This window comes from Equus quagga, chromosome 1 (genome assembly GCF_021613505.1).
Source record: "Equus quagga isolate Etosha38 chromosome 1, UCLA_HA_Equagga_1.0, whole genome shotgun sequence".
NCBI lineage: Eukaryota > Metazoa > Chordata > Mammalia > Perissodactyla > Equidae > Equus > Equus quagga.
In genome coordinates, this window is record NC_060267.1 from 91,843,335 (window position 1) to 91,858,634 (window position 15,300).

General features: G+C 53.0%; 1 protein-coding gene across 14 annotated transcripts in view; it reads right to left on the minus strand.

Annotated features, from left to right (window-relative positions):
• Positions 1-15,300, minus strand: part of RAPGEF1 (Rap guanine nucleotide exchange factor 1) — a 135,993-nt gene that overhangs the window by 32,196 nt on the left and 88,497 nt on the right. For 9 of the 14 annotated variants that reach the window (XM_046637812.1, XM_046637773.1, XM_046637804.1 and 6 more), the window contains 6 exons: positions 14,788-14,940; positions 14,182-14,305; positions 13,518-13,701; positions 11,879-12,379; positions 6,006-6,208; positions 3,178-3,336 (listed from right to left, as the gene is read on the minus strand). In XM_046637812.1, coding sequence (XP_046493768.1) covers positions 3,178-3,336; positions 6,006-6,208; positions 11,879-12,379; positions 13,518-13,701; positions 14,182-14,305; positions 14,788-14,940 — 1,324 coding nt within the window. The remainder of the gene's footprint in view (positions 1-3,177; positions 3,337-6,005; positions 6,209-11,878; positions 12,380-13,517; positions 13,702-14,181; positions 14,306-14,787; positions 14,941-15,300) is intronic. The other 5 variants (XM_046637837.1, XM_046637872.1, XM_046637856.1 and 2 more) reach the window with 2 other exon arrangements.

The window sequence follows — 15,300 nt, forward strand, 5'->3', positions numbered from 1 at the left end:
ACATCTTTCCTGCCCCAGTCATTCATCGTTTCCCCAAACACCTTCTTCCACGAAACCAGCCTTAATGCCCCAGACATCACCCTCAGGTCTGTGTAGCTGAAGGATTACGGCACAGGCCAGGAAGGAAGGGAAGTCTGTGGACCAGGGGCTAACACTTCTGTGGAATGAGAGCTAAGCAGATGCAGCCAAAGACTGCAAAGAGGAGAGTGGGCACCACCCAGGAACAGGAGTAGGAACACAGCTGGGGACAAGCGGTGGGCAGCGGAGAACAATGAAAGCCCAGCCTGAGCCCCCGAGGGAGCAGCTCAGGAAGCAGCTGGTTTCAGTTAAGGTGTAGGGGCGAGTGGCTGATCCTGAGGACACGTGGAAGGGCTGGCTACTGTCACTCCCCTTCAGCTGGCTCTCCCATGACTCAATCCTTGAGTGCTTACATTTGAGGAAAACTTCCAGAATGCATGTGAGGCTTTCTAGCCCCCATCCTCAGGCAGGTCCCTCGGTGTGGAACACCTTTGCCTTGCTTTCCTTGACCTTTACCTCCCTGAAATCCTAACGGCCCTTCACGCCACAGCTCAAGCACCACCTCCCTCACAAAGCTCTGCCTGACCTCATTGCGGCTCCACACCGCGGGGCTTCCACTGACTGGAGCTCTTGTGCCCTTCCTCACACCCCACTTTAGCATGAGTTTCTTGTATGTCCATCTCTTTCCGCCTCCTGAATTGCAAGTGCTTCTCAAGGATAATGGGTGGTCTTCCTTGCCCTGGATCCTTCTTGCTGCCTGACCCACACAGGAGAAGCCCTGTGCTTACTGACCCTGGGTCTTCCACCAGGACCGCGGGAAGAGAGCCCCCTTCAATTTAAACTGGTCAGTGAGGTTACTGCTCTCCAAATTCCCTTAGCAAGAGGTTTCCAATGGTTAGAATCTTCCGGCAGAGGTAACAGGTCACTGGGCCAGGAGCCACACGAGGTGTCTTCAGATTTGACAACTGCTGTATTCCTAAGCGGCACCCTTTCAGGATTCCATGTTGGACCGATGCCACAGGCCCAGGAGAGAGGGAATGAAGAAGTCTGGGAACAAAGGGCTGCTCTGATAGCAGTCCACAGCCCTTGGTCCAGGCCCCATCTTAGGATGCAAGCAGAGAACACATGAAGAATATGTTGGAATCACACTAAATCACTTCTCTGGGGTTTCAGCATACCAGATGCCAAACGTTCCAAACATTTAGGCTACTACTAAGCGTTCTCGAGGCCTGGGGGACTTTCCTGTTAATGAAGTGAAGCACCTTTATCAGCTCCCTCTCCGTGGGCTCCTCTGCTGCCGAGGACGCGGTATTTCCGCTGCAAGGTGTCTTAAGACTCCCCCATGTCTCAGGGATGAAAACTATGATGTACTCACACCCAAGCTTAATTAAAATGCCCTCAAATTTTCTTTCACTCTGTAGCAAACAGCCCAATTCATTGAGCAGTCCAAACTGCTCAAAAGGGATATTGTAGACAGTCTTAGGATAACTCACACTTTCTGTTCATGCAAGGGAAAAACAGTCAAGAGCAAGGCTTGTCTAAAGGCCCAGTTTTGTAAGATTTGTGAAAGGAGCTTGCCAGAGGTGCCGGCTGAGGAAACAGAGGGCATCTGTGCACAAGGGCAGGGCCCAGGGGAGGGATGTTTGGTCTTTCTGTGGCACATGGAGGGTTGCGGAGGGCTCTAAAAAGCTAGGCCCTAGCACCCAAAGGAAGAATGCATCCCAGGGTCCTCACAACAGGCAGGACCGTCTCAACCTGGGCACTGCACAGCTGGCAAACACGGTAGCCGAATGAGCCCACACTGGGAACCCCAGCTTGGACAGGTCTCTAAAAGGCACCAGGTCCACCGCATCATGTACAGAGGGAAAGAGAGTCCACAGAGGCGAAGCCATTCGCCCAGGTTCTCATGTGCAGAATTAGAACCAAGACCAGAAGCCAGAACTTGAAGAGCAAGAGCAACAATAATAAACTTTCTCAGTCTACTATGTGCCTGGCAGTTTCCTAAGACTTTACTCAATCCTCACTTCAGAGGATAAGAGGCAAGTAGAAGCATAATGGCAAAAGAAGGAGGTGAGGCCCGTGGACGAGAAGTGAATTGCAGAAGGACAAACCGATCTGAGAGGAACCAAACGTGACTCTGGGCCAGAGCTCGTCTCCTGCAGCCCGGTTTCATTTCATTTTAACGGGGCACAGGGAGCACAGCGGCGGTTCAGGTTCTTGGACAGAAGACTCCAGCAAAAGACAACAGCCCAGCACTGTGTCCCCCCAGTTTCAGAAGTAAACGGTCCACACAAATGGCTGCGTCCACCCCTCCCGCACCCACGCCCCTTTGCAGTGGGATGTGGCAGCAATTTCCACCAAGAGGCGGAGTCTACCTCCCTGTTCCCGGGATCTGGGCTGGCCTCTGACTTAACCCAGAGCTCGCCGTGGAAGTGACGGTGCTAATGCTGAGCCTGGGCCTGAGGACACCTCGCATGCTTCCACCGGCTTCCCCGGGACCCTGCAGCTGCCACGTCAATGAGCCCAGGTCAGTCCGACGGAGCTGACAGGTCTTACGGATCACAGGCCAATCAGCCCACCGCCCCAGCTGAGGCTCCCGAGATGTGAGCAAGCACAGCCCACACCAGCCACACCTGGCCCAGATCAGCACCACCACCCTACTAACCTGTGTCCTAAGCAATGACAAATGGTTACTGTTGTTTTAAGCCACTAAGTCTTGGGGTGGTTTGTTACACAGCAAAAGGTAACTGATACAGCCCTCAAACTCAAACTCTGTCATGCCCTGGTGAAGCCTGCTCCCCATGCCTTGCTTCCTATGTGGAAAACACTCCTCTTTAAACACAGAACACTTACAGGGCTGACCCAAGGCCCAGTGGGAGATCAGAATAAAAAGGCCAAAACGTCTCTTCCAGTTTATGCCTGAATGATGACGCTCCAAGTGTGGCTGCCAGCATTTCCCATCCCTAGCCCTGCCCCACCCGCCAACTGACACAGGCCCTGGGGCCACAGACCCCACCCTGCGCACCCTTCCCATCTGGCGCGGGGGTCGGCAGGGCAGAGTCAGCGGTGGGCAGCAGCACACACGTCGGGAGGCACAGGCCACCAATGAAGATCACGTTTCACCAGGTTCCAGGTAAAGAACGGCAGGGAGCGACTCACCGAGGACACAGGTAAGTTGCCGTGCCGGCTGAGAAAGGAGTTAGAGACGGACACACTGATGCCCTGAGCGGCACTGCCATCCTCGGGGGTGAAGGCCACTTTAGTTTGCTGGACACAGTAGGAGACAGAGGAGAAGGAAGAAGCAGCATAGGAGGCCTGCTGGACAGAAGGATGAGGAGGAGACAGGGCAGGAGGGAGAAAAGCAGAGAACAGTCAGGCAGGTACAGGCAAAGGCCAAACAGGCTGCTGCCTAATTCTGCTCAGACACTCGGGGGGGGGTGGGGGTGGCTTCCTGGCTCAGTTTAGGGATCGAAGACGCCTGCTGAAGGCTACCTGGCTGAGGGTGCCCTCCTTCACTTCCCTATGAGATTTAAAAAGCTAGCTTTCATACAACTGTGTCCACTGGAAGGGTGGTAAGGTGGAAGGAGGCCAAGCAGGCCTGGGTTTATTTAGGGCCTCAAGTTCCCCGCCTTTGGGGAGCAGACCGCACAGTTATTCACGCTTCAGTAGAGTGCAGACCAGGAGCCAGGTTGCCTGGTGTGAAGCTGGGCCCAGCCATTTGTGACCTGTCTGGCCTCGGGCATTACTTAAAGCTCCCTGTGCGTCAGGTTTCTCATCTGTAAAACGGGGACACTTTTGTGTAGGGCTGTATACATGTGAAGCACATAGAACCATGCCTAGGACGGTGTACATGGGCCAACAGGTATGAGTAATTATTACGCCCATTTTTGTCTGTAAAATGGGATAACTCTTCACCTGCATTTGAGAGAGGGTATGCCAAGCAGCCAGCACAGGACATGTCATGTGGTATGCCTGGGCTTCAGTCAGAGTTGGGCTTGGTCCCCAAATCTTCCACCACTTCTTCTTTTTTTTGGTGAGGAAGATTGGCCCTGAGCAAACATCTGTGCCCATCTGCCTCTATTTTGTATGTGGGATGCCGCCACAGCATGGCCTGATGAGCAGAGTGTAGGTCCATGCCCTGGATCCAAACCCATGAATCCTGGGCCAGTGAAGTGGAGTGTGTGAACTTAACCACGATACCACCAGCCTGGTCCCAAAAATCTCCCGCTTCTAGCAGTGGGCTTTGAGTAACTCCTCCAGCTCTCTCAGCTTCAGTTTACTTAAAATGTGAGGATTGTGTGAAAGCCCCACTGCCTACAGGTGTTCAATAGGGTGTTTGCCCAACTCCAGGGGCTCCCTGGCAGGCCCCTCCTGGGGCTCCCCTGACCACTGCCCAGTCAGGCTGCCTGGCCAGAGCCCAGACAGGCTCTGATTCCAGTGTGCTCATTAGGGACCTGTCCTCCAATACTCTGAAGCCTGTGGACCCCATGCTACAGAGAAGATGCCCAAGGATGGGCAAGGGGCACCTGTGGATCCTGGCGGGAGGGTCTGAGAATATTTCAAACCTCAACAAAATCTGGCTCAGATGTTTAACCAAATATTTTAGGTTAGGGGTCCCCGGGGTGGGCATTCGTATTTCTGTGGTGAAGATCACTTTCTGAAATATTTTCAGACCAATTCAGACTCCTATTCGGGCATATTCAGGTGTTTGTAGGGCACATGGGGCAGGGGAAGAACTCGGACTCTGAGTGCAATGGGTGAGACATGGTTAGCTGGTGGCAGGACTAAAACCCTGGCCCCCCAGCTGCGTGCTCGGCCTCTGCTCTGCTAGACCAGACTGCCTCCCAAGAGGCTGGCTGTGGTTCTGCCCGGTCAGCCCCTAAGTCCACTGAATGCAGGAAGGCTCGGGGATTCCTGGGGCCAGGCATCACACCTGAGGGCCAATCGCAGGACTGCCGAGCCCCAGGCGGCTACGAGGAGTAACCCAGGGACCCTTGTCCTCTAGTTGGCAGCTGCCTCCCAGGAAAGTCAGAGCAGCACCTTCGTGTCCTCTTGCAATGGGTACAAGATGGCCCAGCTAGCCACACTGGCCCCCTCTCTGGTTAAAATGCTGCCAGATTGGCCAGTATATGAGCAAAACAGCACATGCAGCTCTGAAAAAGTCAAGAATCTCCTTCTGGGGTGTCCTCTGCCTGGAGAGCATGGCTGGATGGGGTGCTTGGACTCTGAAACCTGACCAGAGTCCACCTGGTCAGTCCCCTGGTGGCAGAGAGAAGGCGGTTCAGAGGGCCGCAGCAGGCACACCCGCCTGCCCCCGGCCTGGGCCCAGGTTCTCACAGGCTGCTCACGGCAGGACAGCCTGCCTTCTGTGCTGACTAGGGCTTCCTTACCTACGTGGAGTCCTTACCCAAGAGGTGTTTTTTTTAAAGGAGGAAGGGTGCCATGGCTGAAACACAAAGTGGCTTTGTTTAAAGCCATCCTGCTTCAGTAGGACTTGTTTTCCCGGGACCGTCCCTGGCCAGGGTGGGCTGTACGTCCCTCTGCACAGTCAGACCCATTATGTAAATCCAGTCCCAGATGGCCACACACAGACCCTGCCCTGGGCTTTGATTGAGTCCCTCCTTTCTGGGAGGTCTATATTGGAGCCAAAGAAGAGAGAAAAAAACACAAGAGACTGTCAGCAGAGAAAGCAAACATTCTGAGTACAAGCCAGTCCCAGCTGCATGGGGCTGCTCTGGAAAAGAAAGGCATCTCCTGAAGGTGGGGAAATGGCGGAGCAGGCAACAGGCTGCACGTGAGCATGTCAGGAGGAAGTGAGGGCACCCACGCGGGATATGGTGCATCAACACCAGCCCAGGGCCCCGGCCCAGAAGAACAGACGGTTGAACCTGCCTCCAGGAGGGATCTCGTTCCTGGAAACCTGTCAGGATGGGAAGCTCTGGTCCCGGGTGGCAGGACAGAGGGAGACCTGGGAGGGGCCCGCTTACCAGCTGCCGCTGCTTGGGGGGCAGAGCAGGCGGTGGCGCCAGGTCCTGCAGGGCGTCTCCGCTGCTGAAGGAGTCGTTGAAGCCGTACACCTCCATGAGGAGCTTGTTCTTCTGCTGGTAGATGTGCTCGTTCTGCGGCGTCTGGTAGAACATGGAGGGCTGCGGCTCCGAGTAGTCCTCGAGCAGCTGCATGTAGGCCAGCACTGCAGAACAGAGAGTGGGTGGGTGGCAGCCCCTCGCCTTCTGGTGCTGGGGAGAGAGCTGGAGCGGGTCTGGGTGGGGGCCGCCATGGAAGAGAATCCGCCTCCCCTTCCCCTCCCAGCGGCCTGGCTGAGCTCCAGAGAAAGCACACTGGGGCAGTGAAGCCCTTCTGGGTGACGCCACAATGGTGGATAAACGTGTCAGAACTCATCGACTGCACGACCCCTACAGAGAAGCCTATGTAAGGTACGGACTCTGGGTGAACATGAGGCATCAACGTAGGTCCAGCGACCATACCAGATGAAGCACCTCTGGTCGGGGAGGTGACAGTGGGGGGCCGTGCATGTGTGGGGGCAGGATACATGGGAACTCCCTGTACTTTCCGCTCAGTGCTGCTGTGAACCTAAAACTGCTCTAAGAAATAACGTCTATTTTAAAAAATGCTTGTTGGGGCACTTCACTCCCTTGCCAAAAAGCCCTCGGGGGTTTCCAGGCACACTCGAGGGACACAGGCCTCTGTGGGGCTCATGGGGTTTGCCACAGCTGGACGATCCCAACGCACCACTTCCTGTTCCTCTCAGCTCCAGCTCTGCTGTGCCCTTTCCGTTCCTGGAACACCCACAGGGATTTCTGCATAGGCTGTTCCTGCTACTCTTCCCTCAGCCCTGCTGGGCCTGGCTCCCTCCTCCACAGCTCAGCTGAGCAGCGACTGCTGCGAAGGCTCCTCGAGAGCAGTCCCTGCCTGGCAGCTCCCTCGGCCGCCATTCCCTTCCTTTTTGGTTTTTCCCATGGTGTGTCAGGAACTACCTGTGGGCTTTCTTCACTCATCTGATCTTTACTGAACACCTACTGTGTGTAAGGCACTGACTCAGGGAGAACCCCCTGCGATGTGGAGCTGACTCCCTAGGGAGACAGAAAACAGCCCGAGGTGGGGTGGACATCAGGGAGAAAGGCTTCCTGTGGAGAACAGTGAAGTGGGGTGGCGATGGGGTGCTTCTCTAGGATCTGGATGAATGGCGTGAGGACCGGGGAAAGAGTCTTCCACACGAAGCTATGGGTGAGCAAAGGCCCAAGGCCTGGATGGGGGGCCGGGTGGGCAGAGCACAGCTGGCAAGGGGGAGTGAAAGGAGGCGAGGTGATACCTGGGAGGTGCCGGGGGCTGTGTGCATGAGGCAAGGAAGCAGGCTTGATGCGGAACTGGTGGGAACCCACGGAAGGGCCCCCTCGCGGGCTGCACCGAGAACTGCTCTGCCTTGAGAAGACAATTCTGGGGCCGCTGTGGCTGTTCAGGTGAAAGGTCGCAGTGGGATAGGGTGGGCGTGGGGAGAATGGTTTGGTTCAGGACATATTTTCAGAGCAGACACAACAGGATTTACTGCCTCTTACTCAAGAGGTGAAGCTCCAGGAGGACAGGGACCACGTCTGTCCCGTCGGCTGATGTAGCATTAGTGCCTGACACACAGGAGGAGTTCACAAATATCTGTATTTGTGAATGAATGAAGGAATGAATGACCACAAGTCCCTCAGCATCTGTCCCCACCTAGTGACTTGCTAAACCAGGCTACAGCCCCCAGGATGTGTCTCATAAAGCCCTAAGTGGGTATGCACGAAATAACAGCCACTATACTCGCTCTCCCCTTCCAGCTGAAAGGCTACAGAACACCCTGGGAGAAGGACAAATGGGGAGAGAAGTACTCCAATTCAAACTTCTGCATCCCCTCCACCCTAAACCCCAGAAATCTTAAACCTGCCCTAAATCCTTCAGAAACCCCAGCCTTTGTCATCGCTGCCATCTGATGCTAAGCTGCTGCCTCCAGGCGGAGCTGCCTGCACCTACGCGGCCCGCCCACTGGCAGGCTCCCACATCGGTGCAGTGTGGGATCACTGACAAAGAGACCTCAGCAGCAGACAACAGCAGAGACCTCACCCGCCCAGGGAGGTGAGAAGTCAGAGAACAAAGGGCTCGGCTATCACGTCTCAGTGACCTCATCCTTGCAGGCACCGACTCCAGAGGCAGGTGAGGAGCCCTCAGCTCTCACATGGGGGTGTCAGTAAACACTTTCTTCCTGACTTTTGGAGGGTAGTGATCCAAGCCCCATCTACAGAGTCAGGCCCTTGTGAAGCCTCCCGAGGGTGCTATGAGAAGCGACAGTTTGGAGCTGACTGTGCTCAGTCATCTGGTGTCCTTGTGAACCTGTGAGGGCTGGGTTGGAGGAGAAACCCTTTCTCTAATCCCCATCTACCCCTGTGGACTGGACCCCGCACTTGACACTCCCTAGGGCAAAGTCTGGGTAAAGGCAGGCCTGAAACCCCGGACCACCTTTCCCCTTCGTTAGGGAACGAAGGAGGCTCCCAGGTGTTAGGACATCCCTAAATACAAGGATGTGCCGATGCATGGAGGGAAAGGCACTGCCATGCCCCTTGACACCTGGGTTAGGAACCAGGACTGTACTGACACGGTTGCTACACATGCACTAAGAGGAAGCTGAAGTGACGATGAGAGCGGAAAGAAAAAGCCCTGGGTTTGAAAGCAAAGGAACTTAAGGCCGTGTGTGGCAGGTGCAGGTGTGGCCAGGATCTACATGACCATCCTGAGTGGTGCTTTCCCCTAGGGTCACGTCACAAATGCCATGAGCACCTGCTAGGTGGAGCCGAGATTCAGACACCAAGAAAAAGTGGCAAGGACAATTCTGCAAGGCTTAATTTTGTATTTTCAAATAACCACAAAGTCAGATGCTTAACTGGAGACCTAAACCAGCCAGAAAATTAAAGAAGGACAGAGACACTTCACTGAGGAAGGCAGTCACAAGGTAGGGAGATGATCTCGCTCTTCTCTGCACATTTGGGGTTCAGGTAAATAGGAAATGCCTTTCTCCTGGTGTGTCTTTCAGGCACCCTTCACTGAAGGAGGCGGCTCAAAGTCACTTTCTTTATGTAAAAGAATAATAAGAACGTCTTAGCTCCAACAAGCACTGAGCGGAACTCGGCTGGCAGGAAAGGCAGGCAGGAGAGGATGGTTTCCCCCATCAGATGGGCTGGAGCTGCTGCTCAAAGGAATGCGCACTCAGGGTTCCCCTGGAGCCCCCAACGCTTGTTCGTTAGTGCTGCACAAGCAGCACCACTAGGTTCCAGAGGAAGATGCAAGCCTAGGAAGGTGACCCAGATGTCTCCCAACTGCTCCCTAAAATGACTGAGCACAGCTGCCTCTGCCTGACCCAAATGGGAAGCTTCAACAGGCCATGAACTCCTGATACTGAAGTCCTTTTAGAGACCTGATAACCAAGCACAGAGAAACAGCAGTGATGGTCACAACCTTCTGGAAACAAGAAGGCCCCGTCCATTTCAAAGGCAGCGCAGCACAAGCATTCAGAGCCTAGAGTGGCCGGCATCACGGGAATGCTGGGCAGGCTGGCCCTCTAGAGGGCACCCGTGACTGTGGACAGCCAGCAATCAGGAAGCTTGTCTGGCACAAGGGGCTTGTGGAGCTTCCCTCAGAAAGAGGGGCTGGGATCCTCAGGACGTCAAAGCAACCCAAAGGACAAGGACACTCTATGACACTGGGACTGTGCGTGTATGAGTTTTGTCCAGCAAGCCAAATAATGGATGATGATTATCTCCTTTCCCTCGAAGTTCCCATGGGGTCAGAGACTGGAACTCACTGAGGGTTCCCTCAGGGAGCCTCGAGTTTGGGGCCCTTTCACAGGGCACAGAAAAGACCACCACCTGCACAGTGGTCACTACTGAGAACCAGATAAAATCTCAACGAAGGAGTGCCAGATGCCTTCCTCCTGATCTTGGGAGCTGGGAAAACACAGGCCTGGGTCTACAGCCCAGATCTGCCTCCCACTTGCTTGCTGATCTTGGGCAAAGGCTTAGTTCCTTTGAGTTCCAGTTTCTTCATCCATGAAATGGGAGCTAGCAACGCCTGCCTGGCCAGGTTGGAAGGGCTAAATAAGAGAGAGGCGTGAAACTTTAGCCCAGGACATGCCACACCTTACACTCTCAGCACTCGCATGCAAGCGCTACAGACACAGATGGATGAGAGACAGCCTAAAAATGGATGCCTGAATTAACAGGAAATATTTTCAGCCACTGGAGACTTGAGGCTGTTTGAAAGGAAACAATGGACACCTCTCCCTTTCCTTCTCTGCAGCCCCAGCATGAAGACTGCTGCCCACACCTGTTCTAAAAGCTGGAAGGGTGAGGCCCCTGGTTCCACGGCCAGGGATGCATTTTTTGCGTTTGCACAGATGCAATTCTGCCCTGCGTTCTGGGTTCAGAGGATTCCTAAGAATGGAAAGGAAAGGTGTGAGGCCAGCCCAGCACAGTGCTGAAGTCAAGGTAAGGCAGGTGGAGGGGAGAGGCCAACAGCTCTCTAGACGCCTGCCTGTGTTGAGGGAGAGGCGCAGGAGGAAACGTGCCTGGCACTGCTGCTTGCAGCTCCTGCCACTAGCGCCCTGGTTTCTAACGAGCCAACTTACACGACAGATGGGAATGACATCATTAGACCTACAGAGCCAGCTCTCCCTCCAGCTGGGGGACCACACCACCAAGGCCACTACACAAGCAGGGCAACACCCAGTGAGAAGCTGGGAAACATATTACAGCCTTGGTGGCCACCTCCTCCCATGGCTGCCCAGCTGGCCCCTGGGGCCACCCCTGCTGCGTTAACCAGGCCAGATCTCCCCCTCTTTCAGAGCAGGGCCCACTCGAGGCAGGACCAATCAGATGCTCTCTTTTGGGAATTTGGAATGGAGATGCAATTTCTGGTTCATGGAATTTCTGTGCTGGATGCTTCAATTGAGGCCAGGGAATGCTGGTGCTGTGGGGCTGATGTGGCCACACACACATCCAAATGGTGACAGCCGGTCTGCCAGAGAAAACCCGAGCAGAACTGTGTAAGTGAAGCAGGGAGAGGGCGGGCAGGGAGAGAAGACAGGCCACGTGGGGCCATTAGGGGAGCTAGCAGAAGAAATAATTTCCAGTAGAACTCTACTTAGGAATTGGATGGCAAATTTGCAGTTGCAAAATATTCAAAATACAAAAATCCAAAATTTCAGCTGTACTTCTGGGTCCTAATAACAACATATGTTAAAATATTGGTCCAATAAGTGTCCTCAGCAACTCCAACCAGGCAATGTCAGATGCCAAGTCATTAAGTGACATTCCAGTGTCTGCAAACAGAAGACAGACAGACCCTGGCAGCAGGGATCTCTCTGAACAGCCACCCTCCACACTTTCAGGGGTCCTCAGAAACTCTCTCCATGGGTGCAGGAGGCTCTACAGAAATTCGAATGTCCACCCTGCTTTACCCAGACGTGGCCGTAACGCTGTCCTGAATGCCGTGACACTTGTTTCTCTTTGTCATCAAGTGTCCAGGCCAGAAGGTCAATAGACTGCCCTCTACAAGAGGCCAAACACTCGGGCTCTGTGGAGAGCAGGCCCAAGATTGTATGGAGACCGTAAGGAGAGGTCCGCTTACCAGGCCAGCTTTAAAAACGATCACCAGTATTGACAGAACAAGGCTCCCAGAAGCGTCTGCACACCTGTGGTCTTAGCTTTCATGAGATTATGAGGCCACCAGTTTGATTTGGGTCTAATGCTTAAATAAAACATGTCACCATTTTAGGTTGCAAAATGGGTTTCCTAACAACAGCTCAACAAAAGCTTACTGTGTTTGTTTTTCTTCTCTGGTAGAGGAGGCGGTTTTTCTGGGTCACCTGTTGACTCAGGAACAGTGAAATCACCCACAAATTCGACCGAGGCTGAGGAGCCTCCTTGCTGAAAGGGGAGAATAGCAGCAAAGGACGAGAAGGGGACGGACTGGCCCGAGGCTGGGTTCTGCAGGTCGTCCTCGGAGATGTTGTCGTACTGTGAGGGGTGCCGCTCATAGGACACCCTGCAGCCAGAGCTGTCCGCGGTCTGGGAGGCGGCGCTCCTGCGCTTCTTCTCAGGGAGAGCAGGCGGCGTGTCTGTCTGCTGCCCCAGGGCTAAGGGTCCCTCCGGCTGGGGACAGCTGCCCAGAGGCAACTGGAAAGAATGGCCGAGAAATGGAGACCCAGACTCCCCCAAGGACTCCGGCAACGGGCTAAGGTTACAGGCCACCTGCTGAGGTATCTGGTCTGCGTTGGAGAGGTCTTGCTGAAGGAATTCGTAGTCAGGATCATAATGATCTGCATTCACAACAGGACAAACAGACTTGTCAGCCACGAGATCCCACAGAAAGACACGATCCCGCCACACTTCCATCACCCAATCCCGCTCATTACAGTGCGACAAAAACTTGTCTCCCATCTCATCTCTACAGGCTCTTGCTTTATTTTACATTCTCCATTCTTCTCTCTGCTTATAAAACTAAAAACAGATGGGACTATGGCTGTTGGTATCCTATTCTCTGTACTTTTTAAATTTCTTACTTAAAAAAAAGAAAAATGCACGACCACTGTAGAAAATGTGGCCCAAAAAACCATATCAAGAAAATAAAAATCAACCACAATCCCATAATCTAACTATTAATCTCTGTTTACAGTTTAATGTAAAGACTTAAAAGTCTTTTTCCATAGGATTCTTTTCTTTTTTTTTAACCAAATTGAGAAAATACTGCATAAGTGGTCTTGGATTTTGTCCACTGATCAATGTATCATAATTGATTTGTTATGGGTACATATTATTCCACCAAATGGACGTGTTATATCTGTCTGACTTCCTATTACTGAGTAGTAGATTGTTCCCAGCTTATCGCTACTCCTAATAATGCTGAGATTAACATCCTTGGACAGAAATCTTGCTATAAATCTCTGAGTATGTTCTTAAGATAAAACTCAGAAGTGAAGTATCCAGTTTACGGGACACGAACAGCGTACTGCTCTGTAAGCCTCCTGCCAAACTGCCTTCCGCCTTTCCTCTGGCCTGCCGCGCACGCCATCAGCACCGACGAGGTCAGCAGGTGTGGCTCACTTGCCTTCCCACTCTGTCAAAGTTGTCGGGGCTCTCCCCCTTCATTTATTAGCTCTGAGCACAGATGGCTCTTAGTTTTGCCAAAGGCAGTCAAATCACACACTGACAGATTACCCATAATAACAGCCACATTTTAATATCTCCTATGTGGTTTCACATTGTTATTTCATTTAAACTTTCAACCTCCTTGAGAGACAGATATTGGTATCTTCACTTCGTAGATGAGGAAACTGAGGCTCAGATTTTGAATGACTTGGCCAAGGTCACATAGTCAATGTTTGGCATCACTGTGTGACCCAAAGAGCCACCCAGGAATGACGAGATGGAGTGTTGACAAAGATGCCCGCAGCTCACCTAGTGTTTCACAGCTTGTGTTCCGGGAGCACTGCCCACTGTCCCTGTCCAGAGAGGACAGCTGCTCGTCTGACTTGCTGAGCTTGCCTATGCTGCTGCAGGGGGACAGGCGGGGCGACTCTCCGCCGTACGAGTGGCTGCCTCCTGACAGCCGCCTCTGTGCGTAACAGTCCACGTCAAAATCCTTGTGTGGAAAAACAGAGACAAATCCAAGTCACTTCTAAGAAATGGTGGCAGAGACCTGGGGAGAGGGAATTGGTACATATACTTGGAGAAGGAAATACTGCCAAGCTCAGAAACCAGTCGGAAATCCCTGTCTTTGACGTAAGCAATAAAACACCACATCTCGACTTCTGAGAAAGAATCCTTTAGGAGTGCTCAGAGTGTGAGGCAAGGGAGGGCCCTGGGGCCAGGCTCAGATGTCCTCAGGAGATACCCCTTTGGCCCTAGCCAGACTCCTCACCCCCACCCCTACCCCCATATGGGAACTCCTACCACGTCCTGTAGAGAGAAGGATGACTAAGGAAACTTCAACTCCTCTAAGAGGAACCCTCTCGTCATGACTAACAGCAGGGACTGAAGACCACGGGGTTTCTTTCAGCTTCAGGAGTCAAATTCCCAAACCCAAAGTCTTCCTCTGCCTTTCCAGAAGGGGCTGCATTACCTGCCTATTAATTCCAACAGGCAAACTGGAGCCACTGGTGGCTCGACTCATGGGGGCCACGACGGCCACTCGGGTCGGGGATGGAGCCGACTGTCTTTTCTTCGGTGGCAGTGCTGGTGGAGGGCTGAAACAGACCAAGAAATCCTATCAAACCAAACAAGCCAGACAGAACTCTCCAAACAGACACTAGGGCACAGAATGTGGGGTTCCTTCATTATTAGACACTTCACACCTACTTTTCACACTTTCAACTGCCATCCCACCCCCCTTTAGACAAAATAAAACCTATCAATGCCAAAAAAACTAGAGTCAGAAAAATCCTTTCCTTTCCTTCTATAATATATTATACCAGTTTTCACTCTGCTGAGGCTAAAAGGCAAGCTGTTGGGAGTTCTCGGAGCATGTGGCAAGGGAGGGTTCTGGGCTGGGCTCATGTGCGCCGGAGACACCCCTCCCAAGGAAGGTCAAACTTCCAAGGCTTCTAAAGGGTAAGAGACTGGGCTCCAAGTTCTCACCCTAAGGGCACTGTCTTGTTTTTGGCTCATTCCACCCATCCATTCATCAAATCATGTCACAGAAGAGGGCACTAGCAAAACAGGAAATTACCTATTATCAACCACCCGAATGCCAGGTAAGGGGGGCTTGGGAGGGGCGACCTCTTCATCCGTGGAGTCTGGGAGTAGCTCAGTTGACTGCGACATGCTGGTTGTCTTGTTCAGAATCTCCATCTCTCGATCTGTCAGGGGGAGCTCAGACTGGCTGGAGAATTGAAAAGAACTTGGGGTTACAGAAGGTTACAGAGCACATGCAGGTCCTGAGATGGTTAGAATGTGACCAGGGCAGGGAAATGACGGGGGTGGGGGCCGAGGAGCAGAAGCCCTGGACACAGAGCACTGGACGCTGTGCCCTGCGCTCTATGGCAGAGATGGGGTTTCGAGTCCAGCTGGATCACCAACAGACAGCAGGAGCTTGGCGAAATCCCCCTGACTCTGAGTCCCGGTTTCCTCATCTGTAAAGGAATCTTAGACTAGATTGATCTAAGGCTCTCTAAAATGCTCTAAATTTATGTTTTATATTTTTACTACAGGCTTGTAGCAGAAATTGTTGCAAGGCCTTAAA